This window comes from Oryctolagus cuniculus, chromosome 2, assembly GCF_964237555.1.
Source record: "Oryctolagus cuniculus chromosome 2, mOryCun1.1, whole genome shotgun sequence".
Taxonomy (NCBI): domain Eukaryota; kingdom Metazoa; phylum Chordata; class Mammalia; order Lagomorpha; family Leporidae; genus Oryctolagus; species Oryctolagus cuniculus.
The window spans coordinates 21,317,907-21,344,730 of NC_091433.1; the positions used below are offsets into that span (position 1 = coordinate 21,317,907).

At 42.1% G+C, this 26,824-nt stretch overlaps 1 protein-coding gene across 13 annotated transcripts in view; it reads left to right on the plus strand.

Moving 5' to 3' along the window:
- The window catches only part of RBPJ (recombination signal binding protein for immunoglobulin kappa J region), a 228,878-nt gene that overhangs the window by 163,565 nt on the left and 38,489 nt on the right, over nucleotides 1–26,824 (plus strand). For 7 of the 13 annotated variants that reach the window (XM_008274779.4, XM_070068115.1, XM_070068112.1 and 4 more), the window contains one exon: nucleotides 22,552–22,590. In XM_008274779.4, coding sequence (XP_008273001.1) covers nucleotides 22,552–22,590 — 39 coding nt within the window. Of the gene's footprint in view, nucleotides 1–201; nucleotides 385–22,551; nucleotides 22,591–26,824 lie in introns of all 13 variants that reach the window. The other 6 variants (XM_070068109.1, XM_070068114.1, XM_070068110.1 and 3 more) reach the window with 1 other exon arrangement.

Consider the following 26,824-nt stretch of genomic DNA (forward strand, 5'->3'; position numbering starts at 1 on the left):
GCAGAGAGAGAGATGCCTAAAGCAAGCTGCCCCTCAGAGCATGAAGTTGTGCTTCTTCGCTGGAGGCCGCCGTGAGCACGGCAGGTTACATGGTAGGGCAGTAGCAGCACTTTGTTCCTCTTAGTCACTAGCAGTTAACACGGTGCACTAGGGTTTAACATATCAACACTTAAGTCCTTATTTTTTGTTTTTGTTTTTAAGTCTTTGAAATTATGAGACTATCATTCAAATGGAAGCATTATAGTTCTTCGCAACCATTATGATCTCAAAAGGAAAAGAGAATGATACAGATACACTGGCTGAGGTGTTTTGAGGTGCATCGAAGTGTTCCAGGCTGTGACTTTCCTTAACATGTTCTTGAAGGACCATGGCGTGGATTAAAAGGTATGCTTTAGAAATCTCCCAGGGACCCCAAGCTCCGGGACAGAATGAACGCGTGTGATTTCTGTGTTTCGTAGTGCATATTTTAAGATGTTTTAATATTTAGATTTCAGATGTGATTATGGATTTGTGGTAGTATTTTTTGTTAAAAAATTACAAGCTGTCTGAGTGAATTTTTCTTTGAGATAAGGTTATGGAAGACATGGATAGATATTTTCCCAAGGTTTTAATAGTAATGGGCTATACTTTTCTTCAACTAAATACTTTAGCGATTATTCATGTGTTAGTCTGTAATTATCTCTCTGGTTTACATCATAGACTAGTTCTCTGCAGTGCTGAGAAACAGTTGGATAAGTTCCTTTCATTGGTATTAGTTTGACCAAATAAAATCTTATTTGGGCCATTTGTAGTACAGCTTTGTCTTACAGATAATCTCCACTTAGAGGAAAATGAGTGATTATGGCCTGTCACCTCTGTGTACAGCTATTGATTCATGGATTTGTAGTATGTAGTCTTGCTGTTGTATTTTTTTTAAATAATTTATTTATTTGAAAGAGTTACATGCAGAGAGAGAGAGAGAGAAGGAGGGAGGGAGGTCTTCCATACCCTAGTTTACTCTCTAGTTTGCTGGCTGAAATGGCCAGAGCTGTGCTGGTCCAAAGCCAGGAGTCAGGAGCTTCCTCTGGGTCTTCCCACGGGGGTACAGGGGCCTCAAGGACTTGAGCCATTTTCTGCTGCTTTCCCAGGCCATAGCAGAGAGCTGGATTGGAAGTGGAGCAGCCAAGAATCGAACTGGCACTGCAGGCTTTACCCTCTATGCCACAGCGCCAGCCCCATCTTGCTGTTATTTGATTACTAGTAGTGGTAATTCTAGGCTTTATAGTTCTAGCTTAGTCATCAACATTCTTTAAGAGTTTTATGTTCATAAAATTTTGAGTGATGTAGTCAAAACTATTCCTTAATTATTTGAAATCTTGGAGACCTTCTAATTTTTGTGCTGTGTGCTTACTACCTACTTTTTTTTAGGTTAGTAGAAGTGAATCAACTCAGAATGCTGAATTCACTGATATTACATCAAATTCAGAATTCTGTACCTTTTATATATGGAAAGATGGAGGTTTGAGTCACAGATAGATATGTGTATGTGTTTTGTGTTTTGTTTGTTTGCCATCCATTGTTGCAGTTTACTCTCACTTTGCATTGATAGAAATGACCCATGCAGTTAAACACACACAGAAACTGATGGTACTTTCTAAAACCCACTTAAGTTTATTTTGGTTCTTTACAATAGGATTAATTTAACAGGTGCTTTGTTAAGTCAGAAGGTAAATTTAGAGTTCAGTGTTGCAAAAAATTAAGCATAAATCAGATATATTACAAATATTTATATAGTCACTTCTTCAGATGTACAAGCATCTGTTCTGTGAGGTTATTGATAACATTAAAAATTTTATTTTTCTTAGGTTGATGCCTGTGCCTACCACAGTTTGCTTTGTAGAGTTATTGAGAATGGTCATAGAGTTTGATGAATATTTTAACATAAATAAGACTTCAAAGTGGAGCAATATCAGCATATGTAGCTTTTATGATTTTTTTTTCCTAAAATACAGTTTCTTCCTCCCTAAAAAACAGTAAGAGGTTGAAGACTTCTGGTAAATTGTTTCATAGCATTGGAATTTGTACATCAGTTTTCTACACTTGGGAGTTGAAAAAAATAGAATTCTTTGCCAAAAGAGGAAGGCAAAAGATAGTAAGCACAATTCATCTCCCTCTCCACGTTCTTCAAAACTGAGTTAAAGTACACAGTCCTCTAAATTAGGTGTGATATACTCCTCAGAAATCATGTGTTAGCTTGCAGAAGATAAGGTAATACTGCCAGTCGGTTCACTCTCCTGGGGGTGGTTGTCCTAGTACAGATGTGTACAGGCGCACACACACTGTTAGTGTTGGTGGTGGTGTATGGGAGTATGTGGATTCAGAGTATGGAAGAACTGAATTCTTTTTCCCCATTTGTTTCCTAAAATTCACTGCATCCAACTATTCCTCTAGCACCTGCCCCTACCCCCATCTTCTCCCGGATTATCCAATTCCTCTACTCTTTTTCAATAACACTGCTTGCCTTTTGTCACTATTAAGAAGATTGAGTCTTTTTCCCTTCATTCTTATTTACATACTAACTTTCTTCTTCAGTATGTCACCTTATGCTGGTTATCAGCCTGTTGGGAGCCTGAGGAGTCTCCTTGTGGATTTGTTTCTTTAAAGCTGTGTCCCTTTTATTGGTTAACATTATGCATGAAATAGCTTGCAGTCTTAATCTGAGTGTGGTTTAGAAGGAAACTGAACTACATTCTAGTTTAGTTGGCCCTGAATTGTGGTCAGTGGCCAGAGGCAGCACCTGAGCCCACATTAGGATTACAAAAAGAACGTAAGTTATTGCATTCCTTAGATGCAATTCCAGGATACTCTGAGTTACTAAAACAGAGTCAGAATCACCCTCCAAGAATGATTAGCTGTAAGGCTAAAGATGTTTTAGTTTCTGAAGTTAACAAAACTTTAAACATAGTTTGAGCAAATGGCAAAATTTTTGACATTAGGCAACATATTAGACATATATTTTAAAGATTTATTTATTTGTTTGAAAGGTGGAGTCACAGAGTAAGAGAGAGAGAGAGAGAGAGAGAGAGAGACCCTGACCTAAATGGTTGCAAAGGCCGGAGCTGCGCCGATCCGAAGCCAGGAACCAGGAGCTTTTTCTAGGTCTCCCACGTGGGTGCAGGGGCCCAAGCCATCTTCTACTGCCTTCCCAGACCATAGCAGAGAGCTGGATCAGAAGTGGAGCAGCTAGGTCTCGAACTGGCCACCCATATGGGATGCTGACACTGCAGGTGGTGGCTCTACCACACTATGCCACAGTGCTGACCCCGTAGGCATCTCATTACTTTGAAAAATAGTACTGATTTGGATATCTGTGGATTTGGGGTTTCTCCAGGAGTACTTCAGAAAGTTTAAGAAAAGGACCAGCATTGTGGCTTAGTGGGAAAAACTGCTGCATCCCATATGGGTGCTGGTTTGAGTCCTGGATGCTCCACTTCCCATCTGTCTCCCCGCTAATCAGATGAAGCTCCTGGCTCCTGGCTTCAGCCTGGCCCACCACTGGCCATTGCAGCCATTTGGGGAGTGAATCATCAGATGGAAGATTCTCTCTGTCTCTGTCTCTCTGTAACTCTGCCTTTCAAATGAATAGATAGATCTTTAAGAAAAACACTTCAAGGAAAATGGAATTTAAAAATGTTTATTATGACACAAAATTTTGAGACCCATGCTTGCTCCCTCTTTTAAAAAAAAAAAAAAAAAGATTTATTTATTTATTTGAAAGAGTTACACAGAGAGAGAGAGAGGTCTTCCATCCAATGGTTCACTCCCCAGATGGCTGCAACAGTCGGAGCTGCACTGATCCGGATCCAGGAGCTTCTTCAGGGTGTCCCACGTGGGTGCAGGGGCCCAAGGACTTGGGCCATCTTCTACTGCTTTCCCAGGCCACAGCAGAGAGCTGGATCTGAAGAGGAACAGCCAGGACTAGAACCGGTGCCCATATGGGATGCCAGCATTTCAGGCCAGGGTGTTAACCCGCTGCACTACAGTGCTGGCACCCCCCCCCCCTTTTTTTTTAAGATTTATTTATTTATTTGAAAGTCAGAGTTACATAGAGGAGAGGAGAGGCAGAGAGAGGTTTTTGTTTTGTTTTGTTTTTTAAAGGCATTTATTTGAAAGGCAGAGTAATTGGGGGGGGGGGGGGGCGAGAGAAAGACCCTCCATCTGCTGTTTCATTCCTCATATGGCTGCAACAAAGCCAGGAACCTGGAACTCCATCTGGGTCTCCCATGTGGGTATCAGGGGCCCAAGTACTTGTACCATCTCTGCAGCTTTCCCAGATACATTAGTAGGGAGCTGGATCAAAAGCAGAGCAGCCAGAACTCAAATTGGCGCTCTGATCTGGGATGCAGGTGGTGTCTTAACCTGCGGCACAGCTTACATTAAATGTTTACTTCATAACCTATCTCAAGTTACAAGCATTATGGAAAACTGGAATATGCTGTGTCAGTACCTGTGTGGAAAGTCAGGGAATGTGCTCCTTTTGGAAAACAGAATGTAGGCCGTTTATCTTGGGTCATTGAATAGTTCAAGAGCATTATGAGGGAAGTATGTAGATGAAGAGGAAGATGTGCATTCTTTCTTCAAAATGCCAAACTTGTTGCTTAAACGAAGACTAGGAGGAGCTTATCAGTCCTGTAGCCAGGTGCTTAGCATTGGGGCCAAGGACCTCTGCTAGGCTGTGTTGGCTGATGAAGGCGCAGCAGTGGGCACAGCCACACCAATGCTAGGTGACCTTGTCTGCAGTCTTTGGGTCTGGCTTAATAACTATCATGTCAACATAGAATTGTTTAAAATAGTGTTTGAAAATGTGCTACTTTGAGCAGTAGTGGTCAGGACAGCTGCTCTGTTTTCCTTCTCACCCCTGTGTGTTACAGGAAATCCCGAGCAGGGAAGTGTTTTGATGGGGAAGTAGATTGAACTCTCACAAAGCATTTACTTTGATTGTGTGCTTGTGTGTGCTGTGTGTTTATCACTACAGTGGTGTTGAAGGTGACTAAAATATATATGTATAAAGGTTTATGGTAGTAGCTTAGTAGCTAGATTAATCAAATGTGCATGAGAATTAGCTGTATTGAAACTCCTTTATTGTTGAAATTCTTGCACAAAAACTAACCTGTGAGAAATTCTGATCCAGTGCTGGGGGCAGGGATGGGATAGAGGCAGGTCAAGTATATAAAACAGGAATGAGTGAGTTGGAGCAGGTAGGAGCCACTGGAAGCATGCACATTTGAAATACACACTGTTGCTCCCTCTGCAGGAAGACAGTTTCTAATCCTTTCTCTAGACTCCCAAGCTGGCTTCTTACCCTGAACCTTTTCACAGGTTTGGTTTGGTTGATTTAGGTGTCCATGGCTCCTGGGACAGTGAATTGTGCTAGGTTTTTAAAACCTACATCTGTCTTATTATGGCAGAAGAGGCCTTACTTATTTTCTAGCCTCTTAATTTACAAATAGAATGACTGGATAGATAAGGAAGTATTCTTATTTTGAAATGATCTTAATCTCTATAAGTTTGCCATCACTGATCTCTTTGTGAGCTGGAGATTGGTAAGTGCAATGGCTGAACAAGCCTGAATGTGTTATTATGCTAACATTTACTGAGCGTTTCTAGGTGTCCCTTACAGCTCTTCAGGTAATGAGAATTAACGTTCCTATTTTATAGTTGTGGAGAGTGCAGCTCCATAATAACTGTGAAGAACTATGAAAGGGCTGAAGTGGCTTTTGTTGGGGGGTAGGAATAGGGGAGGGTTAAGGAAGACCTGGACTTTAGGGGAGCAAAATTTGGAAGTAGTAGAAATCCAAATGTGAGAGCGTTTATAGGAATGACTGACTGATTGTGACCTGTGCTGTGTTTCATTGTAACATTTGGGATTGACCAGATTTGGTATGTTAGGAGGTAGGCAATTGCTGTTTCATGGCCATTAGATTCTCCATTGATCTCTTCACTTCTCCATGGGGTGGCTGTGACACCCCCTCCGTGTTTTTCTCTTCTGCCTTCACTGCTCTCTTGGCTCCTGCATTCTGTCTCACCTATGGTGCCTGTCCCCCCTCCTCCCACCCAGCCTCCTTTTCTTCCTCTTCCTCCCCCCACCCCTTATCACATGCAATCTGTGCAAACAAAGGATTTGTTCTATTTTCTGTCTGAAGAGTATAATAATGTGCACATCAAATAAAGTAAACTTTTGAGTCACAGAACTAGGTAGGTGAGTGAGAAGTAAGCTGACCACACACGGTCAGTTGGGAGGAGGCTATGAAAATAGCAAGGATTAGAGTTCTAGGAGGTTGTCTAGAGTGAAGAGAGCTGGCCCAGGACAAATAGTATCTGTATTTCGTAACAGTGAACTTGTTGAATATAATGAATGGCCAGCCTAGTAGGATTAATTCTTAAGGAAAACTAGAGCTGAACCATGGTTTTGCTGAATGTCTTAGCCTGCTCTGTGTTATCGTTAAGTTGGAACAGAGAGTTTTATTTCTCACAGTTATGGAGGCGGGGACATTGAGGGACTGTGTCTGGTGAGGACCCCCTTGTTGTATCATAGCATGGTTGAAGCTATCAAATGGGGGCGCACAATCATCATATAAAAATGATTATTTTCATCCTGTATTAAAATTACACTCTTTCATGACCTAAACACCTCTCATTAGGTTACACCTACCTCCCAGCAATGTTGAATTGGGGATTAAATTTCCAACACACGAACTTTGGGATTTATGTATTTACTTGAAAGAGTTACACAGAGAGAGAAGGAGAGGAAGAGAGAGAGAGAGGTCTTCCATCCACTGGTTTACTCCCCAGATGGCCGCAATGGCCAGAGCTGCGCCGATCGGAAGCCAGGAGCCAGGAGCTTCTTCCAGGTCTCCCACGTGAGTGCAGGGGCCCAAGGACTTAGACTCACTTCTACTGCTTTCCCAGGCCATAGCAGAGAGCTGGATTGGAAGTGGAGCCACCTGGACTAGAACTGGCGTCCATATGGGATGCCGGCACTGCAGGCTGCAGCTTTACTTGCTATGCCACAGCACTGGCCCCAAGACACTTTTTTTTAAAAACACTTTTTTAACTTTTATTTAATAAATATAAATTTCGAAAGTATAGACTTTTGGATTATAGCAGTTTTTCCCCCCATAACCACCCTCCTACCCACAAACCATCCCATCTCTTACTCCTTTCTCCCATACCATTCTTCATTAAGATTCATTTTTAATTGTCTTTATATACAGAAGATCAACTTAGTATATACTAACAAAAGATTTCAACAGACTGCACCCACACAGAAACACAAAGTATAAAGTACTGTTTGAGTACTAGTTTTACCATTAATTTGCATAGTACAATATATTAATGACAGAGATCCTACATGGAGAGTAGGTGCACTGTGACTCCTGTTGTTGACTTAACAAATTGACACTCTTGTTTATGACGTCAGTAATCACCCGAGGCCCTTGTCATAGGCTGCCAAGGCTATGGAAACCTCTTGAGTTCACAAACTCCGACCTTATTTAGACAGGCCATAATCAAAGTGGAAGTTCTCTCCTCCTTCTTTGATGACCTATTCTTTCCACTGGGATCTCACTCACAGAGATCTTTCATTTAAGTCATTTTTTCGCTCAGCCAAGACACCTTTTTTTAAAAAAAGGTTTAATTATTTATTTGAAAGTCATCGTTACAGAAAGGAGAGGCAGAGAGAAGTCTTCCATTTGCTGGTTCACTCTCCGAGATGGCCGCAATGGGCGAAGCTGTGCTGATCCAAAGCCGGGAGCCAGGAGCTTCTTCCAGGTCTCCCTCACGGGTGCAGGAGCCCAAGGACTTGAGTCATCTTCTACTGCATTCCCAGGCCCTAGCAGAGAGCTGGATCAGAAGTGGAGCAGCTGGGACTCTTAACTGGCGCCCATATGGGATGCTGGCACTGCAGGCAGCGGCTTTACCCGCTCGCCACAGCACCTGCCCTGAACACCAGTTTTCTTATCATTTGTAGACTCAACTCCATACATGAAGAAACTTAGAAGGTGTATTGACAGCCTCATTTAGATCTTTAAAAATATTTTTTAAAATTATTTGATTTACTTGAATCAAGTAATTACTAAGGGAGGCAGACATAGACAGAAAGAGATCTCCCATTCACTGGTTCCCCTTCAGTGCCCACAACTGGTGCTGGGGCAGAAAGCCTGGAACTCAGCCTGGGCCTCCCACGTGGGTGGCAGGGACTGAATTACTTTATCTGTCACCATGGCCTCCTAACGTATGCATTAGCAGGAAGCTAGAATCAGGAATCAAACCCAGGCATTCCAGTTTATACTGGCATTGTAAGCACTATGCCAAATGCCCACGCTTTCTTTAACTTTTGATGCCACTTCTTCATAAAACATGTCAGAATATGGACTGTCATATTTTGGAAGTGTCAGGATGCTTCATTAAAGAACTTTGCTGCTGTTGGACAAGTAACAACAGTGACTGATAACATTGTGTCTTTGCGGGGCATTTGACAGGCAAAATAGTTTCATTAGGAGATGAAGTAAATCATCATTTTAGCTACTTGAACTTGGTGAAGTAGTTCCCTTTTCTCCTTGTTACAAGGTATATAAAGTTACAGTCAATTTATTTACACTTTTTTCATTGTAGATGTTAACTTATTAGACATTTTAAATCTGATTTTCATAATCATAATTTAATTAAAAAATAGTTGATCTACAATTACAGTTTTTTTGTTGTTGTTTTTTTTTTTGACAGGCAGAGTTAGAGAGAGAGAGAAAAGTCTTCCTTTTTCCGTTGGTTCACCCCCCAAATGGCTGCTACGGCTGGCTCTGTGCCTATCTGAAGCCAGGAGTCAGGTGCTTCCTCCTGGTCTCCCATGCAGGTGCAGGGCCCGAGCACTTGGGCCATCCTCCACTGCCCTCCTGGGCCACAGCAGAGAGCTGGACTGGAAGAGGAGGCAGCTGGGACAGAATCCGGTGTTCCGACCAGGACTAGAACCCTGGGTGCCGCAGGCGGAGGATTAGCCTAGTGAGCCGCGGCGCCAGCCTACAATTACAGTTTTACAGTCACAATTCCATAACTTTGTTTGTTTGTTTGTTGCCTTTTTGCCCCCTTTTTAACAGATGATTTGCTATTATTATGGCTCATTTTGTGAGCACCTGCTCTATATAGACTTGTATTTGGAAATTTGTTAACATTATATGCTCTTGAGCCAACTTGAAAGTGAATAATACAAATAAATAACTTTGACCATATTTCTCTGGTGTGCATATCTGCTACTTTAAGAGTAACAATGGCCAGAATAAAAGCTATACCCTAAAATAGTCACTGTATATCTCCAATTTAGTTTGGAAATAAGTTACCCTTTTCTTTATTGCAAGGTTTCTTCATTCTCTCAAATGTTTGAATTTGACTAATCCCTAGTGCTGTTAACACAAAGCAGACTTACCTGTTTATTTAACCCTATAGCATAGCTTTATATTCTCAAGTTGGAATACTATAAATTGGATTATATAAGTTATATTACTATATATAAGTTATATTACTATTTGATGCTGAGATAGTTTATAGGTTAAGTGACTTTTCTGAAATTAAATTTTCATATAGTTGGCAGTTTGTTTAATGGGAGAAGTGAATGTGTATCATCAATAAGTTATGCAGAAAAGTCATTTTGGGAAGGCAAGGCAGGAAAAGTGACTTTGGACTGAAGTATGGCTTTCTTGGATTTTGTATGTGGGATTTGGTATCTTCAACCTCAGTGTGAAAATTGTATAATCAGAAGTAGCTGAAAACCTTACCTTGTGACTTTCTGAGCTTTAGTTTTTTCTTGTAAGAATGAGGCTTAAATGAGAGCAAATAAAAAGAGATGTATTCTGTTGCAATATCTTGTTTAACCTGCTGTTATTTAGAACAATTTAAAAGCTACAGATACAGATAGTAATGAGAGTTTTATGTACCCTTATGGAATTAGGGACCGGCACTAGTCAGGGAGAGGCTTCTGGAAGGTAAGGGTGAAGGAAGAAGTCACTATCACTAGAAGTGGGGATACATCACATGGCCTTAGGGAACATGCATGTGCAAAGTTGGTGGGGAAGCAATATTCAGAATTAAGTAGCCACCATGGAGCTCATCCTCAAAGAAAAACTACTCTATTTCCTAATTAAGCAAATCAGTTTAAAAGCCGTTAGATATTTAGTGAGTAAATTAACTCTGTAACACTACAGCTTTGCAATTTGCATAACTTACATATACAGTACAGCAAAGAGCCAAGTAATATATAATATGAATGACCCAAACTGTAAAGTTAACTCTGTATCTACCAGAGGCCTGCCCTTATCTTCCTGTTTGCCACCCCCATGCAGAACCACAAGGCTTCTGCTGCTGTACTGGTGCTTCACAGCCTTGAGTTCTGCTGATCTGTACTTGAGATCACTGCTTTGGGGATCTGGCCATTCTCAGTGCCAGACTCTGCCTTTGCCTTTGCTAAGCTGAGGCTCCTCAGATGGGTGTAGAAGCAGTAGGCTGCACGTGCCATGCCCCAAGTGAAGCAGCTTGCGTCTTGTGCCCCTTTGTGGCTTACTGCCTTTGGAGCTCCATAGCTGTGGCCTGCTGCGAGGCGTGAAGGAGCAGATCCTAGCTGTTGTACCTGCTCTTTTGGTCCTAGCAGTGCATAAAGGCCACAGGACAGGTTAGTGGCTCACTCACATTTTGGCAGAAAGCCATCATGTAAGCATTGCATTGTGGTTAAGATCGCTTCTTCAGAGTGGTTTTTGGCTTTACCACAAATGTAGTTTTGTTCATTATAACATGACATGTGATAACAGAAAGCTGTGTTGCAATTTAAAAGAAATGTTTTGGTTTTTAACACTCAAAAGGCATTTCCTTATTCATGCAATGATGTTATATAAAATGTTTTTTAAAATCTCTTTGTTCTGAATATATGAATTTTTATTCTCATTTTAGTTTATTGAGTATTTCCTGTTTTAACACATGCAGATTATCTGCCATATATTGTTTAACATTTAAAAAAATTTATGTATGTATGTATGTATTTGAAAGGCACAATGAAGGAGAGTGAGAGATTGTCCATTGGCTGGCTCACTTCTACAATGACTAGGGTTGGGCCACGCTACAGCCAGGAGCCCAAGACTCCATTTAGGTCATCCAGATGGATGGCAGGGGCCCAAGCACTTGGGCTATATTCTGCTATCTTTCCAGGTGCATTAGCAGAGAGGGGGATCAGCCAGGACTGAAATGAGCATTCCGGTGTGAGATGCCAGTGTCACAAGTGGCGGCTTCACGTGCTGTGCCACAGCATTGGCCCTAGGACAGGCTCCTTTGAACCAACTTAACCCTTGTAAATGTGAATCTCAGTCTTCCCTTTTTCTTAGATGTTATTTTGGGTATTCCCTCCATAAATACTCTGGCCTATAATTTAAAAGCAAAAATACTAGGTAGTTGCACTGCTGAATTCAAATACAGACGTTCCTCCACTTATCAGTGGGATTACGTCCTGAAAAATCCCTTGTAAGCTGAAAAAATCTCAAGTAAAGGATTCCTTTGGAACACCTAATCTTTTTTTTTTTTTTTAAACAGGCAGAGTTAGACAGTGAGAGAGACAGGGAGAAAGGTCTTCCTTTTTCCATTGGTTCACCCCCTAAATGGCTGCTACGGCCGTCGTGCTGCACCATCTGAAGCCAGGAGCCAGGTGCTTCTCCTGGTCTCCCATGTGGGTGCAGGGCCCAAGCACTTGGGCCATCCTCCACTGCACTCCCAGGCCACAGCAGAGAGCTGGACTGGAAGAGGAGCAACCAGGATGTGCCGGCGCCGCAGGCAGGGGATTATTAGCCTAGTGAGCTGCGGCACTGGCCGGAACACCTAATCTAATGAACACCAAAGCTTTGCAGCACAGTGTGCCGTGGAGTGTAGGTGGTCGCCTCACAGTGTCGCATGGCTGACTGGGAGTTGCAGCTGGCCTGCCCAAAGTCTTGGGAGAATATTATACCACACATGGCTAGCCCTGGAAAAGATCAAAATTCAAAGTATGGTTTCTACTGAATGTTTTATTGTTTTTGTATTATAAAGTCAAAAAATTGTGTATTGGGCATGACTATACTTTACAATACCAAACTGTAAGTCAGAGGTTTGGCAGTTTATGGAATTGTCCAATCAGAATTTCTGATGGAGGTTGTGCTGGTACCGTTCCTGCATGATTTCTGCCAGTAGAGAAAAGAGAATGCAGAAGTTTGTCTTTCAACTGAAGTCCACAATTGTAATTGGTCATGTAAACACCAAAGCCAGGAGAGTCCAGCAGTCCTCACTGCAATTGTAATAGAGTTTCCCTGTGCAGGGAAAATGCAAGAGGAATCCTTTGGGAAAACGGTGTTGAATTTATGACATATGTGTATGCACGTACACTGGTGTCCACATATGTGTAGGTGTGCAGTGATGTGAGTTCCACAGCAGATATCTTTAGATTGCCTGAACATTACCTATTTACAGCTTTAGAAAATCTTTCTTTGCTTTCTGATAATAAAAGCAGCATTTACTTTCATCCTTATAAAATGTAATTGAAGCAAAGCCAATCTCTGCTGTATTACAGAAAGTTTAGGCTCAGTACATTTTTAATTGTATCATAAAAATTCATATCCTGTCACCCTCTTCATATTTTACTATCCAGAATTGAGATGCAGTTGGATTATATACTAATGCAAAGTTTGTAGAAAATCATGAAAATTCAAATCTAGTGACATTTTGAACCAGATTTACCATTATATAAACCCTGGGCAAGGCAGTTTGTGAGCTGGTTTCCTGGTCTGTATCATGAAGTTACTAATATTACACCTGTGTGGTAAGATTGATGTCTGAAGTGAGATTCTCGTGCCAAAGCCTGCCCTCCACTGCTGCTACTGCAGGGCATTCTGTATGGATGGGGACAATAAGCGGTGCTCATTGGCTGCTGTGTTTTCCAAGTGTCTGGTAGCGTAGCTAATGCAAGGAGCCAGAATCTGGGATAACTTATGTAAACTGTTCTGCCTCCTTTCTCTTCGTCTCAGTTTTAGGTGAAATACACGAAGGAAGCCAATTTAAAAATCAACCACAGAAATATTCTGAATCCTACTATATACGTATTCAACATATTTCTGTGATACTGAATAATTGTTGATTTTTTTTTAAATGCAAACACAAGGGAAAAAAGATTTGTCAAACAAAGGACCATGGCTGGTTCCGATTTTCTGCCTAGCAATATGAAAGGGAGACTTTTGGAATATCTAGGCTAGGCTGTTCCAGAAAGAATGTCAATTAGGATTTAGAACCTTACTGACCTAATATCTAACTGTGTACACACACACACACATACACAGAGGAAGAAACAGCTTGTTTAACTCACAGTTTTGGAGGCTGAAAGCCCAAGATTGTGCAGCCCCTTTGTGTGGCATCTGGTGAGGGTCCCCTTGGCTCCATCACATCATGGTCAATGGCATCATGGTGGGAACACATGGAAAAGGGAGAAGTCATAGGACATATTTAACTTTTCTCAATATGAAGCACATACATCCTGCAACGTTACAGCTGTGGGCTCACCAGCTGAGAAAGACAATAGGAAAACAGTCCAGGAAAGAACTTTTATTAAAAAATATACATATGTATTTGAAAAGCTAAGTGTGTGTGTAACACTCCTTTATTACAGAAAAGCATATAAATTATAAATGTGTGGTTAGGTCAGTTTTTACAAAGTGAATATGAATGTGTGACTGTCACACTCATGAAGAAGTAGAATATTACGAACACCCAGAGCCCTTACAGGCAGGCACTCCTGGTCTCTATCCCTGCCTCTCAGATAACCTGTTGGAAGCTAGAAATTAGTTTTGTTGGGTTTGAATTTCATATTGATAGAATCAAACATTTTTGTACCTTTGGGAGTCTGGCATTTGTTCCCAGTAGTCAGTGTTGCACATGTAGTTAGAGTTTGCCTACTTTCACTTCATGGCTGAAGAGCATGCTTTTTTTTTTTTTTTTATTTTTTTTTATTTTTTTAATTTATTTGACAGGTAGAGTTATAGACAGTGAGAGAGAGAGAGAGAGACAGAGAGAAAGGTCTTCCTTCCGTTGGTTCTCTCCCCAAATGGCCAGCCACGGCTGGCGCTGCGCCGATCCGAAGCCAGGAGCCAGGTGCTTCCTCCTGGTCTCCCATGTGGGTGCAGGGCCCAAGCACTTGGGCCATCATCCACTGCCTTCCCGGGCCACAGAAGAGAGCTGGACTGGAAGAGGAGCAACCGGGACTAGAACCCGGTGCCCATATGGAATGCCGGCACCGCAGGCAGAGGATTAACCAAGTGAGACATGGTGCCAGCCCCTGAAGAGCATTCTTTTTTTTTTTTTTTTTTTTTGACAGGCTGAGTGGATAGTGAGAGAGAGAGAGACAGAGAGAAAGGTCTTCCTTTTGCCGTTGCTTCACCCTCCAATGGCCGCCGCGGCCTGCGTGCTGTGGCCGGCGCGCTGCGCTGATCCGAAGGCAGGAGCCAGGTGCTTCTCCTGGCCTCCCATGGGGAGAAGGGCCAAAGCACTTGGGCCATCCTCCACTGCCTTCCCAGGCCACAGCAGAGAGCTGGCCTGGAAGAGGGGCAACCGGGACAGAATCTGGCGCCCCGACCGGGACTAGAACCCGGTGTGCCGGTGCTGCAAGGCGGAGGATTAGCCTAGTGAGCCGCGGCGCCAGCCCAGTCCCTGAAGAGCATTCTTACTGTATGACTGCTGTGTGATTTATCCAAGCCTTGGATCATGATCATGTGGGATATTTCTAATTGTGGTTTACTCTGCTTAGTGATGCTGTGGACATTCTTACACAATTTTTTTTGTTATCCATTTGTTCACACTTGGTGGTTTAAACTGTTGTTAGTGGCCTAGTGGTATCACTACTTTCTTAGTTGCACTTCTGTTAAAAAAAAAGTTATGGGCCTTTGTGGGCCACCTAATTGCTTGGTATTGTATCTGAGGCTGTTCCATTCCATTTGAATAATCCAGGAACAGGCCCATTGAACTTTTACAGGGGAACATTTCCTTCTTTCCTTAAAATTTATTTATTTATTTGAAAGTCAGAGAGAGAGAGGAAGAGACAGAGGGAGAGGGAGAGAGAGAGAGAGGTCTTGAAGCATGCAGTATTTGTCCCTTTGTTTCTGGCATATTTCACTTAGCATGATGTCTTCAAGATTCATCCGTGTGGTAGTGTATGTGTGTTTTCTTCGCTTCAAGCTGAATAGTATTCCATTGTATCATGTAATGTGGCACATTCTGTTTATCCATTCACTGTCAGGGGTGCTTGTGTTGTTTCTGCATTACGGCTGTTGTGAATACTGCTGTGAACATAAATGTACAGTGTCTATTGTTTTAACTGCTTTGACTGCTGGGTATATGCCCAGAAGTAGACTTGGTGGTTCACAGGGTAATTCTGTGTTTAATTTTTGAGGAAGCAGGCTGTTTTGCACAGCAGTGAATGCACAAGGGCTGCTGTTTCCCCACATCCTTGCCAACCGCTGTTGCTTTGTTGTTTTTTTGATAGCAATAGCCTGATAGCAATAGCCATCCTATTGGGTGTGAAGTGGTACCTCGTTGTGGTTTTGATACGCATTTCCTCTATTAGTGATGCTGGCATATTTTCATGTGCTGCTGGCCATTTGTATAATTTCCATGGAGAACTGTCTATTCAAGTCTTTTCCCTATTTTTTAGTCAGTTTTTGTGGTTGAGTTTTAGGAATTCTTTATATATTCTAGATGTTAATCCTTTATTAGATTTATGATCAACCAACTATGAGACCTTCAGAAGTTCACAGAAATGCCTATTATGAAGAACATGATGCATGAATTTCAAAAATATATTGCACCAAAATAAACATCTATAAATCACATTTTTCCACATATTTTTGAAGTACACACATACACACACACACATTTAAGGCCATTTATATAAGTACATGTTTTGAAGGGTTCATTTCCATTTCTTGGTATTTTTTATTGTACATGTCATGCAGTAGTCCAGTCTTGAAGAAGCAATGGTGCTTTACCAGGCGCTGCCCGAGTACTTTTTTTTTTTTTTTTTTTTTTTTAACAGGCAGAGTGGACAGTGAGAGAGAGAGACAGAGAGAAAGGTCTTCCTTTGCCGTTGGTTCACCCTCCAATGGCCACCGCGGCCGGCGCGCTGCGGCCGGCGCGCTGCGGCCGGCGCACCGCGCTGATCCGATGGCAGGAGCCAGGAGCCAGGTACTTTTCCTGGTCTCCCATGGGGTGCAGGGCCCAAGCACTTGGGCCATCCTCCACTGCACTCCCGGGCCACAGCAGAGAGCTGGCCTGGAAGAGGGGCAACCGGGACAGAATCCGGTGCCCCAACCGGGACTAGAACTTGGTGTGCCGGCGCCGCTAGGCGGAGGATTAGCCTAGTGAGCCGCGGCGCCGGCCCAGCCCGGGTACTTTGTATATATATGAGCCTTTTTACTTCTCGGAAGAATCATATGTGGAAGTGCTTCCATCTGTGTTTTCAGTTGAGGGTATAGGCACACCAGGTCACACCGTGGTTTGCATTCCTGTAGGATCTATGCTTTAGCAGCCTGGCTCCCGAGTCTGTGTACTTTCCTGAGTGCCTGGCTGCTTCTCTCCAGTCTTGCCTGTATGCTGAGCTGTGGGTGTGCGCTCATCAGATGGTGCCTTCAGGTCTCCAACATGGCCTTACCTCCTGTACCTCTTCCACACATCCTCATCTTTGCTTTCTCTACCTGGAGTGGGGATTGGAGAAGGCAAAACCAGAAGGCTGAGGCTGTCAGGATCCTACCTGGACTAAGATTCATGAAGACCCTGGAGGAGTTACTAGTAAAAATGAAATGGTTAAAATTGGAGCCTCTTGGCCACTGCATTGAACTTCACTTCATAGAAGTCACCGTTTTCTGTATAGCCATGAATTTGACTCTTTGCCTGAGTTTGGGATATATTTCCTTCCTTCCTTCCTTCCTTCCTTCCTTCCTTCCTTCCTTCCTTCCTTCCTTCCTTCCTTCCTTCCTTCCTTCCTTCCTTCCTTCCTTCCTTCCTTCCTTCCTTCCTTTCTTCGTTTTATTTGAAAATCAGAGTTACACAGAGAGAGAAGGAGAGGCAGAGAAGAGAGGTCGTCCATCCGCTGGTTCACTCCCCAATTGGCCGCAGTGGCTGGAGCTGTGCCAATCCAAAGCCAGGAGCCAGGAGCTTCTTCCCGGTCTTCCACATGGGTGCAGGGGTCCAAGAACTTGGGCCATGTTCTACTGCTTTCCTAGACCACAGCAGAGAGCTGGATTGGAAGTGGAACAGCTGGATATCAAACCGGCGCCCATATGGGATGCCAGCACTGTAGGCGGCAGCTTGACCCACTACACCACAGAGCCAGCCCCAGGCTATGTTTTCTGTTTTTTTTTTTTTTTTTTTTTTTTTTTTTTTTTTTGACAGAGTTAGAGGGAGAGAGAGAAAGATCTTCCTTCTGTTGTTTCACCCCCCAAATGGCCGTTATGGCCTGAGCTACGCCAATCCGAAGCCAAGAGCCAAGTGTTTCCTCCTGGTCTCCCATGTGGGTGCAGGGACCCAAGCACTTGGGCCACCCTCCACTGCCCTCCCGGGCCACAGCAGAGAGCTGGATTGGAAGAGGAGCAACCAGGACTAGAACTTGGCGCCCATATGGGATGCCAGTGCCGCAGGTAGAGGTTTAACCCAGTGAGCCACGGTGCCAGCCGCAAGGATATTTTTTTCTAACATGATTCCCCTGGTGAAGTTTTCTTTTTTTTTTTTTTTTTTTTTCCCAAATGGCCCCAACGGCCGGAGCTGTGCCGATCCTAAGCCAAGAGCCAGGAGCTTCTTATGGGTCTCCCATGCAGGTGTAGGGGCCCAAAGACTTGGGCCGTATTTCACTGTTTTCTCAGGCCATAGCAGAGAGCTGAGTCAAAAGTGGAGCAACTGGGACTCAAACTGGTGCCCCATATGGGATACCAGCACTGCAGGTGGCAGCTTTACCTGCTATGCCACAGCGCTGGCCCCAGTGTTTTTGTTTGTTTGAAAGTCAGAGTTAGAGCCAGAGAGAGCCAGAGAAATCTTCCATCTGCTGGTTCACTCCCTAAATGGTTGCAACGACCAGAGCTGGGAGCTTCATCAGGGTCTCCCACATGGGCGCCAGGGCCCAAGGAGTTGGACCATCCTCTGCTGCTTTCCCAGGTACTTAGCAGGGAGCTGAATTGGAAGTGGAACAGGTTGGGGCTTTACATGCTGTGCCCAGCTCTGGCCCCATGTTATGCATTCTAAAGCAAAAGGGGATGTTTGCAGCTGCCTACCATTATCATTGTTATGTGTAGGGTGTGTGTGTGTGTGTGTGTGTGTGTGTGTGTGTGTAATATAGGCATGACTGGGAGGTGCCGGGGTTAAGCAGTCTATTGCTCAGTATATACATGGGTTCAAAAGTTTTTTGATGTGGGGCCGGCGCCATGGCTCACTCTTAATCCTCCGCCTGTGGCGCTGGCATCCTATATGAGTGCCGGGTTCTAGTCCTGGTTGCTCCTCTTCCAGTCCAGCTCTCTGCTGTGGCCCAAGAAGGCAGTGGAGGATGGCCCAAGTGCTTGTGCCCTGCACCTGCATGGGAGACCAGGAGGAAGCACCTGGCTCCTGGCTTCGGATCAGTGCAGCACACTGTCTGTAGCGGCCATTTGAGGGGTGAACCAACAGAAGGAAGACCTTTCTCTCTCTGTCTCTCTCACTGTCTAACTCTGCCTGTCAAAAAAAAAGTTTTTTGATAATACAAACAATATTTTATGAAGCATTTTATGTGTATTTTTGCACAGTCCCAAATTATCTACTTCATATAAATTTCCAGAATTAAAATGGCTAGTTTGAGGAAATACAAACCATGAGTTAACAGTAGATGTCACCACAGTGTCTTCCAAGAAGGTTGTACAAATTAAGCTCCAAAAGTATATGACAGGTCCTGTTTCTTTTCTTGTGTTATCAAACTTGGAATCTACAGCAGATACTTCTTAAATAATTATCTTAATGACATAAAAGCTGTTCCAGGAAGCTGGCCCCAGAGTCGCTCATGGGCCACCTCCCTTGCATGTTTTCTTCGGTAGGCTTGTGACCACCAGGGCCTGCAGCAAGCAGTCAGGCCAGCATTTTGATTAAGAGATGAGTGCCTCTCTGCATGTGGTCTTTTTGTTTGATTTACCAAAAAAATTTTAAGATTATTACAAAGATAGTTCAAATGTTAACATTTACCACAAACACTTTATCCCTGTAATATCTGCATATGTTTACACTTTCCTGTTTGTACACACACACACACACACACACTTTTTTTCCTGGAATCATTTGCTGATGAGATATAGACCTAATACCCTTTTCTCCCTAAATACTGCAGTGAGTGAGTATTTCTCCTCTATGTAATCTCTCTACATTTATCAAGATCATGAAATTAAAATTGATACTATCCTATTTTCTCATCCACAGACTTTATCCAGATTTTGCCAATTATCTAATGTCTTTTTTCATTTTAAGATTTATTGATTTATTTGAAAGCAGAGATACAGAGGGAGAAGGGGAGAGAGAGAGCAAGATCGAGATTGATTGATCTTCCATCTGCTGGTTTACTCCCCAGATGGCTGCAATGGCTGGGGCTGGGCCAGGCCAAAGCCAGGAGCCAAGAGCTTCTTCTGAGTCTCCCACATGGGTGCAGGGGTCCAAGGACTTGGGCCGTCCTCTGCTATTTTTCCAAGCACATTAGCAGGGAGCTGGATAGGAAGTGGAGCAGCCAGGACTCAATATGGGATGTTAGCACTGCAGGCAGAGGCTTAGCCTTTTTTGCCACAGCACTACCCCTTGTCTTAGCATCTTTTGTACTTGCCCATACTAGGTGCTGAATATATACTTACTTAAGAAGAAACACCTGAGATAAGGAGAGACTATTACATGTACCCTTTCTTGATAGTGTGTTGTAATTGTTGTTTTTTTAAACTTATTAAGCAGCTTCCCAGTAGCATTTAATTTGCTTTCCTTGCTATTTGTTATTAGTGGATGTACTAATAATCTAATACTTCCTTTCCTTCTATTGGAGAACATGCCTGTAGGGTTTGGTTAGCGTTTCCTAATTTTCCTCCAATCAAGTGTTGCTTCATTTCACTCCTATATCATGGCTCAGAAACCTCAGTTCTTTTGAACTGTGTGAAATTTGCTTGCTGTTACAGATTTGGTACAAAGTTTGGTTTGATAATGAATTCAAGTGGTTCATGCTTGCTTTTCTACTTCTCTTCTGCAGATGTACCTCACAAGTGTTTTTTGCATTCATTTATTTTACTGTCACTTCTGTATTAAACAGAAAAGTTGTGAAATGCAGGAAGTTAACTTTTTAGTTTCATAACCCAATGACAGAATGGTTTCTATATGATTTGAGTTTGCTTCTTAACCTAGCTGTGGGTTTCAAAGTGGTGTTGTTACTAGGTAGTCAATATTCTGGGTAGCTCAGGTTTTTGTTTTGTTTTGCTTTTGTTTTATAGGATAATTTTACTAATTATCCTATACCCTATTTGTTGTGTTTTTTTTTTTTCCCTCTTCTGTTGGTTTTTGACTTGATTCCTCTTGTGTAGCATCTTTTAGCCTGAAAAGGTGTTGAGATACTGAAGTTTTTATAGCTTCTATTTTGTATATTTGTGGTCAAATACTTCCTTAACAAATTGGTGAAAAAAAAAATATATAGATATATATATGTGTGTGTGTGTGTGTGTGTGTGTATGTATTGGTGGGAGAAAACAGTATTACACCTCTGTCATGAGCAGAAAGGAAATAGGCATGTACATGTGTAATGTATATACAGGTTTCTAACTTACTTGGACATTCAAAGTATTGGAGGATATATGGGAGCCTCAGTACTGTAGAGGTAAGAAGCAATATGCTTAATGATAGATTGCAACTTGAAAGAAGTCCTCATACTTGCAGGTATGATGAAATCAGATTTAACTGTAGTAATTAACATTTTCCCTATTAATTTGAATACAAAGTAATTGTTATCCAAGAAGGGGGAAACTAATGTTGTAAAATAAATTGGCTAGATTAAAATTTTACTTCTGATATGCACTCTCTGAAGACTGAATGTTCTGGAGCCATAATAGGATATAGGCATACCAGGCAGCATGGGCAAGCAGAAGTTTTATTCGTCCCCACTCCCAGGCTGAGCAGCAGAACACAGAGCAGGAAGGGAAGGCAGGTGTGCAAATCAACAGCATATACTAGCACATTTGGTTAACTGTTGTTTACTTCTTTAAACCAAAAATCCAACATTTTCCTTGGAATATTTAACAGGAATGATTATTGCTTTTAATTAAACAATATTTATATGGTATGCTGTAAATTTGAGAAATCTTTTACAGTAGGATACTGATGATCTATAATTATCAAAAGGGAACTTGGATTGGTGATTATTTGTTACAATGAAGGATTAGCCCAGTAGTTCATGAAATTAAAAGGGCTTCTAGGGTACTTAAAAGTGTAGACTTTTAAAAACTGCCATGTCAGAGTTTATTTTGGGTGCAAACCATTTTGAAACCTATGCATAGTTATTGTCATAATACACACCCCCCTTTTAAAAAATATTTATTTATTTGAAAGGCAGAGTTATAGAGAGAGGGAAAGACAGAGAAAGAGAGATCTTCCATTCTCTGGTTCACTCCCCAGATAGTCTTAATGGTCAGGGCTAGACCAGGTTGAAAACAGGAGCTTCTTCTGGTTCTCCCACATGAGTGTGAGGGGACTTGGGCCATCTTCTGCTACTTTCCCAGGGGCATTAGCTGGGAGCTGGATCAAAAGTGGAGCAGCCAGGACTCGAACCAACACCTGTGAGGGCTGCTGGCATGACAGCTGGATGCTTAACATGCTACACCACAACACTGTCCCCATAATACCACATTTTCCACAAACGTTTTGAAGGCTTGTATAGTACCTAGGTTTGACTTTACAGTTTTCTCACCTATAAAAAGGACGTAGTGACTGTGCCATTAGACAGTTTGCTTTTTACATCTTTAAAATGGGGCCTGTATGTACCTTTATAAAATCATTTTATTTTATAATTATTAAATAGGGACTTGTATGGAAAACAGCATGGTACCAGGCACGTGATAAAACACTTGTGAGCATTATTCTACCTCTTGGACTATGAGGGCTTTTCTTAAATGCCACAGATTGTAAAAACTGAGGGCCTTTATAGTTGTTTTTTGTGTGTGTGAGTTATCTGAAAGATAAGAATATTCTCATCTGACCTGGGTCCTGTTTGCCCAGAGTAGAAGATGCAGCCTCCTTGAGCGTGTTGTTTTCATTACGAACTTTGAAGTGTGTGTTTTGTTGTTTCTGGATACACTGGATTCCTAAAGGATTTCTCTGCCTGCTGTTCTTCAGTCAGGTTGAAGTTTAAGTCATAGAAAGGAGATTTTGCAGTGCCTAAAAAAGGTGACTGTGGAATTTGTCACACAGCTTATTTAATTATTATTTTTTTTTTTCTTTTTGCAGGAAATTTGGTGAGCGACCGCCACCCAAGCGACTCACTAGGTAAGCATTGCAGTAGTCAGCCTCCCATTCAGGCACTTCATGGAACTGCATATCTTGTCTTTTTAGAAATGGCTAGATGTTCAAGTCTCTAAAGCCTGCAGGTGTTGATCACTAGATTGTACCCTTCCTCTCACGCTCCCTTCCCCTACTTCTTCCTCACCCCTCCAAAACAACAGGAATGAGAGGATGTAGTTCAAGGGGAGAATGAAACTGTTTCAGATTTAGAAGTGTACACAGGTTGAGCATCCCTAGTCCTAAATCCAATGTGAGACGTAGTAAGTTGCGGATGTTGGAGCATTTTGGATTTTCAGATGAGAGGTGTTCAAACTGTTAAGTCTGCACATGTTCCAAAGTGCACAAAACTCTGAAATCTGAAACGCATCTGGTCTCTAGCATTTTAGATGATGGATATTCACCCTGTACTAAAGCAATTAACTGGCTCAGTATAGACATTGTTATTTACATAAATATTATAACTTATTTACATCAGTGAATCAATAAATAGGTGAAGGGGAAGAATTTTTCCTTACAGGAGACTGTGTCCTGATCAAGGTAAAAGGAATGGTGGGATTAGATAAGCACCATTTGACAGCCACCTTAGTGATAATTGTTTCAGGCAAAAATCGTCAATGGTGACGCCTGAACTACTGGATTAAAATTTCAGTGTAAGGAAACATCAGACAGACACAAATGGAGAGATCTTCTTTAAAAATAAATGAGGCTTACTCTTCAAAAATCATGAGATCATGGAAAACCAAGCCTGAGGAACTACTCCAGATTATAGGAGACCAAAGAACCTAACAATTTGGTTCAAGTCTCTAAAGGAGGAAAGTCCCCCCCCCCTTTTTTTTCCTCCCTTTTTGCTATAAAGCTGGAGTTGGCAAATGTTTTCTATAATGGGTCAGATGGTAAACGTCGGCTTTGCAGGCCAAGCTGAATTGCTGCAACTTCTTAACTGTGCTGTGTATCTCGAGACAGTATGTTCATGAGCAGCATGTCTGTTTTTGAGCACCTCTTTGTTTATAAAAACTAGTACTGATGTCTATACTGACTTGTCCCAAGGGCAGTAGTTTCTCAAGGCTTTCCCTTCCGCAGTAAAGGACATTCATGGGACAGCTGGCAAAATTTGAATCAAATCCGTAGAGTAGTATCAGTGAAAATTGCATTGTGTTTGTATAAGTGAATGTCCTTGCTTTTAGGAAATAAACTGGTGTTGTTTGTAGACAATATTCTTAAGTGGCTTAAAAATACAATATGCAAATGTGGTAAAACATTAACATTTGGGAATTCTGAGTGAAATGTAATGAGGAAATCTTGATACTACTTTTGTAATTTTCCTGTAATCCTGAAGTTATTTTAAAATTTAACTTCTGTTTTTTAAAGAAGTATTATAAACATTCCAGACTAAGTGGGCTAAGAAAACATAATGTCTCACAGGTCCATCTAAATATATTTTTGATTACTTGTTTTTATATATCTATTGAATACATTCCAATAAGTGCAATTGCTGTAGTCACATATATAAGCATTTTTTAAAAAAAGATTTATTTTATTTATTTGAAAGACAGAGTAACAGAGAGAGGTAGAGACAGAGAGAGAGATCTTCCATCCACTGGTTCACTCCTGAGCTGGCCACAATGGCCAGAGCTGAGCTGATCCAAAGCCAGGAGCCAGGAGCTTCTTCTGGGTCTCCCACGTGTGTGCAGGGGCCCAAGCACTTGAGCCATTTTCTGCTGCTTTTCCAGGCCATGCTAAGAGAGCTGAATCGAAGAGGAGCAGCTGGGACTAAAACTGGTGCCCATATGGGATGCCAGTGCTTCAGGCCAGGGTTTTAACCCATTGTGTTACAGCACTGGCCCCTATATAGGCTTTTTGAATTTAAAATTTAATATCTATATTTTTTAATTTAATTGCTGATAGCAATAGAGTGACTTGTAGCAATACATTGTATTTGATGAATAAGTGGTTACTTTATTGGATACATCTATAAAAATAACAATCCATATGATAATAAACTTCATAAGGAAGTCTCCCTGTATTTTTCCTAAATATGCAAGTATATGCTGTAATGTAGTTAGGTCCTATTGACATTATCATGATTTTCCATCATTTGCCCTTTTAAGTAATTTCCCGTTAGGAGAATTTTAATAGCTTTTAGAACTTTTACTTTTGACCAAGATGGAATAACAGGAACTGGAATTACTCTCTGGCCTGACAAAACCAAAAATGTTTTCAAGATCTTGAATGTCAGGCAAAGAAAGGCAGTGGTTCCCAAGAAACCAGAGACGAATGAGTTGAGCCCTGTGGTTGGCCCATCTTGGTGCCTGGAGAGTTTCTGGGCCATACTTGTAGGGAGGGACAACCCACGTGAGGCAAGACTCCTAGGAGGCCAAGAAGGCTGGGTTTGCAGGGCAGAGAAGTAGAAAGGAACGAACAAGACAGAGAGTTCAAGAGATGTCTAGAGGGTGCCTTTCTCGTCTTCAGCTACGTATTCATCAGCACACATGTGTGAGGAAACTACCCATGAGCTGGGGGATAAACATCTAAAAGAATTAGAGCAGGGGCTGGCATTGCAGTATACGGTTTAAGCCACTGCTTGGGGAGCTAGCATCTGTATTATAGTGCTGGCTTGAGTCCAGTTGCTCTGCTTCCAATCCAGCTTCCTATTAATGCTCCTGGGAAGGCAGTGGAGGATGGTTCAAATGCTTGGGTCCCTGTCACCCATGAGAGAGACTTATATGGAGTGCTTGTTTCAAGCTTTGGCCTGCCCCAGCCGTGACTATTGTGGCTATTTGGGAGAGTGAACCAGTGGATGGAAGGTCTCCTCCCCTTTCCTTCCCTCTCCTCCAATCATAAAAAGAAGCTGGGAAACGTGATAAATCGGCCAATTAAAACTAATCCAGAAGTGACATAGATGATGGAAGAAGTAGGCAAGAACAATAAAGCATTCATTATATTTGTGTTTACGTTCAAGGTACTAAGATTAAGAGTTGTGAAATTCTTTAAAAAGTCAGAAGGCAAATATTTTAGGGTCTGTGGCCCATACTCCCTCTGTGGTACTACTCAACTCTGTTGTAGCAGAAAGGTAGCCATAGGCAATGTGCAAATAAGTTGGTGTGTTTCTATGCTGGAGTCCTGGAGTCAAACTTTATTTCTTCTTTCTTTCTTTATTTGAAAGGGGTAGGAGAGAGAGAGAGAGAGAGGGAGGGAGGGAGGAAAGGAGGAAGGGAGGGAGGAAAGGGGGAAGGAGGGAAGGGAGCCTTCTATCTATTGGTTGACTCTCCAAATGGCCACAATGGCTGGAGCTGGGCTGATCAGGAGACAGGAGCTTCTCCCAGGTCTCCCAGGCAGGTACAGGGGCCCAAGCACTTGGGCCATCTTCTACTGCTTTCCCAGGCCATAGCAGAGAGCTGGATGAGAAGTGGGGCAGCTGGGACTTGAACTGGTGCCTATGTGATGCCGGCACTGCAGGCACAGATTTACCCTCTACGCCACAACGCCAGCCCCACAAGTCAGATTTCTAGAGATGAAAATATAGTGTTTAACATGAAAAAATGTACTTGATTGAATTAATTCTAGTGTGGATGGGAGTATTAATGAACCTGAAGCAATGGAAACTCTAAAATGAATCACACATTAAAAAAACCCTGAAAAACACAGGCATTAGTGCATTATGATGTATCTTCTAGCATCCCAGTATACATGGATTGGAGCTATTGAAAGGGAGGGTATGACTCAAACAGTACCTGGAGAAATAATGGCTGAAAATTTTCTAACTGGTGAAAAAGACAGTAAACCTTAAGTAAAAATGACACTGAAGCACATTATAATCAAATTAACCAAAACCATTGATAAAAATTTTAAAAGCAACAGAGAGGAAAGATAAATTATGTACAGAAGAATAAAGATGGGATAACTGTAAATTTTTCATTTGAATTCTTACTGTGGCTAAGACAGTGGAACAAAAGTTTTAATGTGCTTAACAGGAAAAATACTTCGCAGCCTGGAATTCTGTACCCAGTGAAGGCAAAATAAAGACCTTTGAAAACATGGTAAAGAGTGCAGGAAATCATCAAAAACAGGTTGAGCTACAATGCTACAATAATTTCTTCATTCAGAATGGCTATCATACCAGCTAGAAATTTGATTCTGTATAGATTACTATCATATCAAAAACCAGAAAGGTGACAGCACTGTGGATCCTACACATAATTGAAGGATAGCAAGTGAATGT